The sequence below is a fragment of the Topomyia yanbarensis genome, chromosome 2 (assembly GCF_030247195.1).
Source record: "Topomyia yanbarensis strain Yona2022 chromosome 2, ASM3024719v1, whole genome shotgun sequence".
NCBI classification, from domain to species: Eukaryota; Metazoa; Arthropoda; class Insecta; order Diptera; family Culicidae; genus Topomyia; species Topomyia yanbarensis.
This window is the reverse complement of record NC_080671.1, coordinates 388,234,451-388,246,552: the sequence shown is the minus strand read 5'-3', so window position 1 is coordinate 388,246,552 and position 12,102 is coordinate 388,234,451. Positions and strand designations below refer to the sequence as shown.

At 40.6% G+C, this 12,102-nt stretch overlaps 1 protein-coding gene across 1 annotated transcript; it reads left to right on the top strand.

Moving 5' to 3' along the window:
• The first annotated feature begins 3,519 nt into the window (after positions 1–3,519).
• Positions 3,520–9,203, top strand: LOC131684753 (uncharacterized). Its single transcript, XM_058967882.1, has 5 exons — positions 3,520–3,727; positions 3,806–4,151; positions 4,205–6,898; positions 7,061–7,255; positions 7,321–9,203. Exons 2-5 carry the CDS (start codon positions 3,834–3,836, stop codon positions 9,007–9,009), a joined length of 4,896 nt encoding a protein of 1,631 aa, XP_058823865.1. The 5' UTR covers positions 3,520–3,727; positions 3,806–3,833; the 3' UTR covers positions 9,010–9,203.
• Positions 9,204–12,102: the final 2,899 nt, after the last annotated feature.

The following is a 12,102-nucleotide window of genomic DNA, read 5'->3' as shown; positions in this document are numbered from 1 at the left end:
AAGAACAAACAAGAATTCATAGTGTACTTTCAATTTTTCGTGAATCCATTGTCATGAAGTGCAAGGTAAAAAATTGCGGTCGTTGTAAAGCGAAAAATCCGGAGATAACTTTTCACCGTTTTCCGGTGAATCCTGATTTGAGGGAACAGTCGGAGAAGTTCACAAGAATTGACGATCTCGAAATTAGTGAACGAGAATTTGTAGCGTATGTATTTTAAAATATTCATGTGTCGTGTTATTAAATTGTCTGAATGAATCTTTAGGCTCATTTACGATTACTACGTAGATAGAGTAGGGAACGTACACAAAAGTTCCGTCAATATACTCGTGCTTAGATCTTGATTCAGATGATGACGAACTATGGAGACAAATTACGGAGCTCTCTTCTATTGTACTCGTCGCCAGTCTTGAAGGAACATAATTACGTTGATCCTCGAGATTCAAAATCATTCGATCGTCCAGACAACGAAGACGATTGCAACTCGGTTTATTTATATTTATTTTATACAACATTGTTCCTACTCTGAGAAAAAAAATATGCACAGCTAGCATACTTTTTATTCCCGTCTTTTTTATTCTGCTGTGTTTTTTATGCATTTTCTAGCATATGTTTTGCAGTTGCCGGACGTCTTCCATCAATAGTCAGAGTACTTTGATTTGAATGCATACGTATAGATAAGTATAGATAGTGTGTAGTTGCGTATGGATCGAGTATGATTACGAATTTGAACGTTGTTATTTACCTAGAAACTTCATTGATTGTGTAGAAGAAAATTTAAGCAATTGGCATGACTATTCGTGATAATCCGTATGTGTCATTCCCCTCGGCATATACTTCTAGTAAGCATTCAATGAGTGGATAGACCGAATATGTCCAATGCATGAAATTTATAGCAGAAGAAACGAGAGGCAGATAGAAAAGTATGCTATCGATGCATAAATAAAATTCTGAATTTATTCAATAATATTTTTGATCACTATAAAATGTTATCGAACCTAAAAAAAATACTAAAAAAGTTCTCTCTATTGCACAGTCTTGATTTTTTGTTACTATCATCTCCACTATTATTATTGATCTGATGATTAATTGGGTCATTAAATGAGAAAAAAACTCTTTTTTTATTACATACATCGATAAAGCTGATTTTCGTGATTGCAAGAATGTATTTTTCCAACTAAGGAAAAAAAAATTAAAAAAAAAAATAAAATTAAAATAAAGAAATATGTTGACAATCTGGATTTGACACTATCAGAAGAATTTGACATTTCGAATTTCACGACAAATGATGCCCTGTCAGAAAAAATGAACACATGTTTTCCCGGTTTTCCCGCAGGGTTATTTTTATTTGACATAAACACCATACAATGAATATAATTTTTTTTTCATTTTGGATGTTGTCTTGATGGGCCAGATGTAAACAACCGCAGTTTTCCTATGTATGGTTGCCAAGTTTTTATAAGATTAAAAAACAAAAAAATCGTTTTTACGTATTATAACGAATTTTTTTTGAAATGATGTTTTATTATGTATATTGGACCTAAAATTTATCGAATGGAATGGGAAACTGTATATAGCTTAATGACCCAATTTATTGATATATTTGAAAAAAGTTAACATTTTCTCAATTTCAAATACAATACTCTCCATATTAATCACTCTGAGAACAGCCGGTTCAATCTGACATTTGCGTGCCGGATCAATTTGACACGCGTTTTTCTTCTTTCCGCAGGTCCCGTCCCAGCTCCGTCTCAATTCAAGAGTGCTGATTCAAATGGACCTTAGTGACAAATGTAAACAAACTGAGTTATTTGCAGCACAGCATGTGATTACAACATAGCTAACGAATACCGAAAACCAGGATTCATTATACCCAGTATTTATCAAAATAACAAGTATTATATAAAAAGACGCAAAGTTTTCATGATCATATTTTGAAATTTTGCACTTGAGACCTTTTAAAATGAAAGGACCTATGCGCGAAATATTTCAAAACCTCTGCAGCTGTTCATAGGCGCCATGCAAAAACGACGCAAGATTCATTTCATTCCATGTTTTCCCCACTGCACATAGGTACCTAGTAAAAACGTCCTAAGCATCAAAATAAAAAAAAATTATTTTCTTCTGTTCATGCGACTTATTTTCGAAGTTGAATTTAGTAAGTATAATAAATTAAATGATAATTGGAAAGCTTAGTTATTCTAAAGAAACATGCCATTCGTTGGTTTTAACCACTTCCAGCCAATGATTTGTTAATATAAACTAAATTTTCCCGCATTTTTTTTCTGCAAGACTTCTGTTAAATCCAGTGCAACTATTTACCATAGTAATGAAGAACATTCGTATTCCGGTGCTCATTTTGTCGAAAACTTTGAAGAAATTCAATATTCGTCATAAGAGCTACCTTTGCTGAAAATAGCCGTATGTGCAGCGTCGTATGATTCTTGGGCCCGAAAAAAAGACCTATGTGAAAGGTCCTATAATTTTCAAAAGGACGCATCATTCTACAGCGCTTAAAAACTACATTAGCACTAAACATTTCATGTTTTTAGCATTATTTATCTAAAGAGCATAGTCCTTAGACTATATTGGCACAATTGTTCCATCAAAACGCATATTTGTTCTCTAATAGGGATTTGTTTTAGGTCCATGAAACTTCAGCCTCGTTTTTCTCAGTTCGAGCTCAATGTCACTTAGGACCTTTTGAATAAGTACTCTTGAATTAGTCTCTGGTGTTTCGCAGTAATGTGGAATGAAACTGGAAATGAACTGGAATTCTGGCTGGTTCCAGTTCGTATTCCGGCTCCAGGGACACAACCGATTCTAACTAGAATCGATTGTGTCACTGGAGCCGGAATGCGAACTGGAGTCAGCCAGAATTCCGGTTCATTTCTAGCTGAACTTAACTACGTTATGTCAAATCAAAATAACCCTACGAGAAAACCGGGAAAACATCTATTCTTTTTTTTTTGACAGGGTATCATTTGTCGTGAAATTCGATATGTCAAATGCTTCTGACAGTGTCAAATCAAGACTGTCAACATGCTTCTATATTTTAAATTTCATGTTCGCGTTTTCTGCGTTGGAAAAAAAACATTGTTGTAATAAGAAAAACCAGCTTTATCGATATATACCTGCTGCGACATCATACGCAAAGCGATTTAATATAATTTTTTGATGTTTTTCCGTAAGACGCATCCATTATTCATCATTATTGATGCGTATTTTATGAAAAACATCGAACACTTATATCAACTCGCTTAGTATAGAGATGAAAAACACCCAAAAATTCAGCTCATCTTGTTTACGCTAATAATCTGTAGATTTCACAGCGGGTAATTGAGCTTTTTGCAGTAAAATGCCAACTTCCAGACCATCAAAAATTATGAAAATGTCTAAAAAAAACCTGGCATCCCTGTAATTACCACCGGGCAGGTGGCGTTACCTAATATCCGTTACGATTTGCATTTCATAAAAATTCAACGGAACACATGAGAAATGAATCAAGTAGAAGGAAAATTGGAAGTGGAACTTGTTGAGGTTCGGGTCAGACGCTAACTGAAAAATATTAAAAGAAGATTATTGCTATATATTTGAAAAATTGTGCCACCAAAAGTGAAAACCTTAAAGATAAAGAGTAAGACAGTGCAATTGTAGCTTATTTCGTTAGAGGAATTGGAAACAATTCGTGTGCATAGGCTCATTCCGGCTGGACAACATTCACCAACGGTAAGTTGATCGTGCTGATTGTTTTGAATGAACCGCCGACTCGAACTTTGCACATAACCTTGAACCGATTACTTGTAGGGTGCCTGCATAACGGTCGGATATCAAAATGTCCTATGCCAGCAGGATCGATGGATTGCGGAAAGGTTTCGGAAAGAAAAGCAGCGCCTTCCAAACGGTGCAAGAGTTGCAGGATCTTTTCGATGGCATCGGTAAACAGGTAGATCGGGAAAAAGCAGCCATTTATGTTTTCAAGGAATTGCTGGATGAGTATATGGATTTGGATGACGATAAAAAGGAGCAGTGCCAAGCTCTGCTGGTAGCGCTGAAATACTTGATAGAGCAATGCAAGGATGCGGATGAAGCTGTGAAGAGACATTTCGTGCCACGAATTTACAATGTTGTGGTTAAGATTATCAACAAAGAGGTAAGACATTCTTTTTTTCTTCCTCAAGCGTATTAAATTTTATTTTTTTTTAGAACAAACGATACATGATAATCAAGAGTTGTCAACTTATGCATATCTGCCCAGCAATGGACGAACACATGGAACTGTATCTCCGGATTAGCAAAGTAGCACTCAAAGTGGTTTGTGAACTACATGGTAAACCGCCGAAGGTCAAGTGTACTGAGTACAAGGAAGCTATCTCGGATGGGTTGGATTTCATCTGCTCGACCAGTTTGCGGTTGGTGAGGTGTTGGTCTAACTCGGAAGAAGTAGATGTGCGTGCAAAAGCGTTGGCAATTTTTCACGATGTGTTCAACAATGGTACGGCGTTGCTTTATCGTCTGTTCAGCATCGAACCTAATCGGGCGACGCAATTTTTCAACTCCATTGTGGATGCGTTTCGAATAGAGGGCAGATTCAGTCCGACGGAGCTGATTGAAATGTTTCAGAGTAGTATAACTTACTTGGAAACGATTCTGAGCTTGGGTGAGGCCAACCGGCAGTATATGGCGTTTGTTCGATTCTTAGACGTGTTCGATAGGATAGAGGGAGAACCAGTAGCTAGTTATGTGAAAGTTTTAAAAACATACTTAAAGTTTCAAAGTGATTCTGCGCCGGACGAGAAAAAGTTAATTTGGATTTCGGAAAAGCTGAAGGATTTGAGTGGGAGCTTTGTTACGGATCCATTACTGGTTGAGGTAGTTGTTTTTATTATTCTGCAACTAAGGATACATATAGATCAGATGAAACTGCAAGTTCAAGGAATAGCAATGCAGGCTATAGAGCTGTGCAAAACGTTAACGAAATTCAGCAAACACTGCCCACGAAACGTGTCACAGATTTGTGCTCGATGCGAAAGTTCCAGTCGACATTTGATAGATTACATTTCTACGATGGTGGTCCATATCGCTATGATCATGTCGAAAGCGGGTCATCAGATAAGCCCAGAGATGGTTGCTTTGGTAAACGGATTTTTGAAGCACAAATTGCTTACCCTGGACGCCATGAACTGTGATAAAAAGCAATCTCTATTAGATACAGGTCTGCGATTCGCTGCCAATTGGGTGCGGGCTTCCTTACAGGTTGTTTCAGGAAGAGATCTACTTGAACTGGTTAGAATGGTGACCGATTTTAAGTATCGACATGGGTTCGACTTCTTGACACCTAGTTACCTGATCCGGTTAGTGGAAAATTGCCTAAAAGACACCGAATCTGCTGTAGACATAATTGACATTAAACTTGTCAAGCTACTGATGGTTCTTCGAGAGAAAAACGATGACACGGAACAATGCAAAGAATTAGACGAGATCGTGTACGCTGTGATAAATCATCAAATTAACGGCACTGACGAAAGTATTCGTCAGATGAACATCGTGCAGCTATTGGTTCGTGCTGATTTACAAAAGTTTGGCTTTCCAGTCGAACAGGATTTGAATAACGAGGAAAAAACAACTATTCTGTTAGCCGAAATGAACTGGGCATCCCGTTATAAGAATTGTAACATCCTGGACTATTTCCACCTGCTAAGGCAGCTTAATGCTGATGCGCTGAAGCTCGGTATGACAATTTATATGCTAGGAGATGGCTCTTTTAATGAAATTCCGGATGAGACCGTGGATGCGTTAAAAGTTCAAATTCAAAACGCTCGCCCAAAGACGGCAATCGATCGGATACGCCGACACAGTTCACTGGGAGTTCTGTACTACTATGCGTACAGTGCTCGTTCTAAAGCCACCGTGAACAAATTGAAAAGCTGCGCGCTTCACAAAGAAACTATAAACAATGATCAGATTAACGACGTGTTAATGGAGAACCTAATGGACCAGGAAGCTATCCTCCTATCTCAGCTAGAGCAAACCTATACCAACTTTCGAGAAATGGTACTCACACTGGCGGAAACTTCTTTCCAACATTTCAGTCTCATCTATTCTCTGAATCAGATAGCTTCTATGCTCGACAACACGTCTCACTTTTATCAGATTTGCTACCATCCTCGGCGAGCTGTAGAAATGCAGCTTCTTAACTACATGCTGGTAAGTCAAAAACCTAACCGAATGCTAGATATGTGTCGTTCGCTAGGTCACCTGATCGAGAATTGGAAAATCTACCAACAACTCCTCGATGATCCTGTCTACAAAAATCATTGCATACCTTCGCTACATCAATTGGTTCAGAAAACCCTCGAAATTATAGCTTCAAACGAAGCTGAGCTCCTTCAGCTTCCCGAAACCCGGCAGTATCATTTCTTGAACCTTTACGTATGCTTGGCGATGTACAGTGCATCCGAGAGCAACCTTTCGGGTGCCATCAATTACTTGCAAAAGCTCAACACGTTGCTTCAGCAACTACCGGAAAAATGCTCCAACACCATCTCCATCGTTCGTGGCCGAATCTATCATGCCCTGTTTCGGTTAATTACCGTGTACCACTTGCCACCACCGCAGGGGATATCCCCGCGTATCTTGATTCGGTTAATGTTGGGTCATTTCAACGAGATGCAGAAACTAACTACAGACCATGCCTTTGCTGCCTCAACCAGCACACTGGAGATGACGGTGGACACGATGCGCTACTTGATGCTCCGGTATGACACCGATCGGATTGAGCCCCACGTGGAACAGATCCTTCGTTTCGTATTGCGACGCGGTGCGGGACTCCGTGCGTTGCACATCCTGGCGATGTACGCCGCGATGAGTGCCGATAGCGAGAAGGAGGATAAGTGCCGGGTAAGTGACGAGTTTTGTTTGGAAGACATTCATGTTTTAGGGAGGATTTGCGTACAAACGTATCGTATCAGTTACCATACAAAACAAAAATAAACCCTCTGAGCATAGTCGTCTTTGAAAAAATTAAACATTTGCAACTACTATTCCATTACTTCCGTCTAGATGCTACTCACCTACATGGATCGGCTGTTGATGTTTCGCCCGCTAGGCACGAATGGCAAAGCTCATTCGCACAAAATCATCGATCCCATCCTACAAGCATCGGCCCGACTCGAGATTCCTTTCATCTCACTCGAGGATAGTCCCAACACAGTGGATCAAACACGGAAAGCAGTTAAGCTCGTTAAATCACCTTCGGTTAGTGTTGGTACTTTACTTTTTGTTTAACGGATCTTGTTTCATTATGCGCGTTCCAATTTCAGAAGAGAAGCCCTTCACCAAATTTGTTTCCCGAAGAGAAAATTGACGCCAAGCGGTACATAATTCAACATCACACAGGCTGCAGCTGTCAGTTCTGTACACATCCACAGTACAAATGCCAATCGCTGTTAACGCTGGCCAGTTATGCTCGGTTGGCCTTTTTAAAAAATCGCTCAGCAGACTGCCGAAATCTGTACGAAGCTTTAGCACATCATTGGAAGCTTAGGAAGCACACATACAGTTGCTCATCTTTGATTGGATACGACGAGGAGTTCTTGACGTTTTTGGCACGATCATTCATGCATTACGGTCAGTTCCTATCGAAAGAGGGACAGCTAGAGCTGGCACGCGAGGAGTTTAACAAAAGCATTGACATGCTGCAAAGCATTAAAACCGTGGATCTTGATCTAGTCGAAGAAGTTGAGATGAACATCGAAGCACTCAAAGATTTGCAGACACTGGATGCGGTAATAAAACCCACGGTAAACTTACCCAGCTATGCAGAATTTCTGAAGAAAAATCCACGTAATGATTACGCGCCTGTGGTGGAATTCGACCGACTAGAGCTTCGAACACCAAAAGTTGGTACCAATAGACTGATTCCTAAAACTGTGATGCAATCCAACCGAGTGGAACCCCGAACACCGAAGGTCGGAACAGTTAGACTGATTCCCAAAACTGCTTGCCGAGCAGATGATCTGCTAAAACAGGTTGCAAGGAAACGTTTGAAAACAACTCTCGCCAAAGATTTTAGCGAAGAATCGACACTCATCAGCGCCATGTCTGGATTATCCTGTGGGTCTGAGAGGAAACCGAAAACGGTGCGAATTTTTGTCGATTCACCTGAAAAACCACTTGCCGAAGCTCAGAAAAATGATAAAAAACAACCGTTCGCCGTAAATATCAGTGCCAAGCAAAAAGAGATAACTCCAAAGAGACGCGGTCGAAAGAAGAAAGTGGAAGGCGAAACTCCTGCAGGTCCTAAATCGACTCGAAAGAAGCGTATACCTCTGAGTCCCTGCCTAAAATCATCATCTTCCAACGAATCCTTCAAAGACATTCTGGTCAAGGCAATCGAGTGCAGTACTCCCAAGACGAACAATGTGACTGCGAGAAGCAAAGCTCGAACCACCAGTAAAAAACCCAAGCTAGTTTCGGATTTCCCAAAACTCAAACGCAGTGAAAGTAAATCCCCCCGAGCAGAACAAAATCTTTCCCTCAACAGTTCCTATCGTGACGTACTGCTAAAATCGTTAACCGAGGGTTCTAAGCCCAATTCAAACGATTCCTGTGTCATCATTCTGGACGACTCAGACCATGAAGTAGTCAATACCAGCCTCAACGAAAATAATTCGGTAACCGAATCGAACAACGGAACGCTCTCGCTGAAAAAGTATTCGGAACGAAACGCTCAGGTCGGCTACGGCAGTGCTAGAAAAACAACCGTTAAGACACGCCTTCAGTTTGATACGTCGGTTATTGACATCACGACACCGGTTAGTTCTCCGGCGGTTAGTTCGGCGACCGAGCTATCTAGCGCAGGGTCAGCCGGCTCATCCGCAGGAGTGGTAAGAAAAGTGAGAGGACGGCCTAAAGGTGGTAAAACGCCACAGATTACTACAGTAGTGGAGGATGCCACAAGTGTTCGTGTTACTAGAAGAAAGGGGAAGGGGAAAATTGAAAAAGACTAAGCAGCAGCGGTGCGGTAAATTTGTACAATTCAGGTAACGCTTTTATTTTTAATTTTTAATATATTATGGTTTCTATTATTTATGTGATTTTGTAGTTTAGTGAATAATTCCTCATAATCTACTTCAATTTTATATGTTGTTTAGATAGCAATAAAATCGATACAATTGTTTACTCTGTATTATAAAATGAAAAATTCAAACATCGTATTGACCTTATTGAAGATCCCTTACGTGGACGATAAACGATAGAACAATACATTCCCTGGTATTGGATCTTTTGTACACGACAGCAGGATTTGTAATTTAAATAAATGGGGAAATGGTAAAGGCTTTTCAAATGGTACATTATCGGTACGTCAATCGCCTTTTTGTCTATCCTAGGAGCACTGCTTGCTGTTGGTCGTGATCTTTCTCGGGGATGACTTCACTTCTCCCACGCTTTCATGTACGTTCGTATTCGTTGTCGTCAGAGCATCTTTGGTTTTCATTGTTTTTTATGCTTCTTGTGTTCATGAGTGACCTTAGTGTATCGATCTTCTTTTTTGGTTATTCATTCGATACTGGATGTTGGCCTAGGGTTATCGATGATTATCGTTTGATAGGCTGTCTCTGGTTTAGCAGTGCAAGGCTGTTTTTCAGTGTGTTTTTAGTAGATGCATTTTCCTTCGCAATTTTAGCGCATGGTTTACCGTAGTGTGCAATCTAGTTGTAGAACTGGCACATGGGCGTCTATCCAGAGTATGTCCATAGCGTTCTTTGAATGTAAGTTATATCTTAAGCGGATTTGTATTCGAAGGTCAAGTGGGAAGGAAGATACAGCTGCAACCACACGAATTCCGATGAGAATGCCGATAAATTTTTTCTTGTACTCTGAGCTGCGTTGTCAAATCATGTAAACGGATTTCAAGTAAATCCTTGTCTATGTATATGGAGATCTGGGTTTTAATGTTGTATTCGACGTCATGTTGCATGTTGATCAACGCTATAAAGATTTCTGCATCTTGAACGTTATCAATACAATATTTTTTGAATGGTGTAGTTGGAGATGGGTCACTACGGTGAGATCAAGGTCCATTTTCTCTTTTAACAACTGTTTCACCTCGCACACTGTAGGTCTTCTTCGAGCTAGCGTAAATTTGATCACGACGGTCTTTTCCCGTAGTAGGTGCAATTTGCTTTCTGATTCACACATCTCGGCGTGTAGTTAGCATTCATTTTTTTGCGTGTGAATGGAGAACAGTGCGTCTAGTTATGTAAATTTCGGAAAAATAAGCAGTGGTAAGTTGCAATATCGTAGGCATGAAGTTTTAAAAGAGAGAATGAGATACTAGCACTGAAATGAAATCTCTAAGTCGCATTAAACATATATTACAATTCCAGCTAAAAAAGTTCAGGAACTGTACGGTATGGAAATGGGACAGTGGCCTTCGACTGGCATGGTCCATTCTCATTTGTTCGGACGTTTTCATGGTTGGTTGGTTGGTATGTGTGCTCCTACTTACAAGTGGATAAATCAATTTGCTTGGGTGCTAGTTCAGGAAAGGAGTGCAGCACTGGCACCTAAGAGATAGTTAATTACTTAGGACTTGTTTTTTTTTTTGAATTTTTGTTTCGGCCAAGTACATCGGTTCTTAGCAATACTGAGTAGTCCTTTCGGGTCGGTGTGATCTGGTCGAGTCGAACCAGATGGAATTCGGTTCGAGCAACTTAATGGTAATCGTGGTTAAATATTTCTTATATCCTTTATGGACAGCGACCCGTCTAACTACTCGGCGTAATAATAATAGAAAAAATGAAGATTTGCATGATGCATATCCTAATAACTACGAATATTTACTAGAACAGGGATAATGGAATTCTGTTATAAGATGCATGTGAAATGGAACAGTTGTAGGAAAAAATATCCGCGAGTAAGAGCTAACAGTGCTAGTATGTTTACTGTATACAATAATTGTCGATTGATTCGCTTCGGACCTAGGAGACAAAAAGGAGATTAGGAAGAGACAGAAGTGGATTCAATCCGTTATTTTCCACTATGACGTAGACTCCAACGCGGTTATAGGACAATTTTTCATAGAATTGGACAGACTAGATGACATGACATTACACACTCTCTGAAAAAAACTTGTGCCATCTAGTTATTATGTATGTATGAATGTAAGTTCGTATGTATTTTTTATGATAATGTTTAAAAAGCTTAAAAAGCCTGGTCTGTAGTTTGTTGGCACTCACTACTCACCTTCGTGCCTAACCACTAAAAACATTTTTTACTTTTCACGCCCTTCTTCCCATGGAACTACGTCAAGTTATTACTTCGTAGGGGGATCGTTGCGCTTTCGTCGTACCTCTTTCTTCTGCTCTATCTCGGAGCCTCACTTGGTTCATGGAGTGGCTCGAGCTTTGATTTAACTCTCGAGTCTTCTCCCCCCCTCTCGTACCCGTGAGCCGCTTAGGTGCGGATTTATTGAGCCATTTAGCTCCCAGCTTCATCGAGACCAACTCGTATATTATCCTACTCCGACAGAGAGTTCCCGACAGTGGAATTTCTCTCGGTACCGGTGTTTGTTTCGTGAACAAATTGGCTCCCATTTTTGTCACGATTCTGTCGGGTAGTCCACGACGGAGAATTTACACGCTTCGTCCCGATCCACTCGATCTAGTCCCCGACGGTGGGCCTAATCTACATAATGGGCCTGCCAGTAGGTGCTGAGGTCCACCCAGCGATTCCGGGTGGAGTGTAGCTTCCGGTTCACTGGCGCCCAAACAACCCACTGCTAGCTATTAGACGCGGTTACACGGTAAGGTGTCGAGGTCGGTCCGGCGAGTCAGATGAAGCCTGACGTCAGGTTCACTGGCGCTCCGGCGACCCGATACCCGGCGCTACGCCACGTATTACTCAAGCGATGGACCTAGTCTACACCGGCGGAGAGTTCCCTGGCGGGAGAATTTTTCCCCAAACCCGATTTGTGGTTTCACGCGGCGTTGTAGCCAATGGCGCTCCTTGTTGTTTCCTTCGCCAATTCCTCTGCAGCTCGGATAGTATGCTCGTAATAACTCCGTTGACAGCATCCCAGATATGCTCGTCGTTGTACA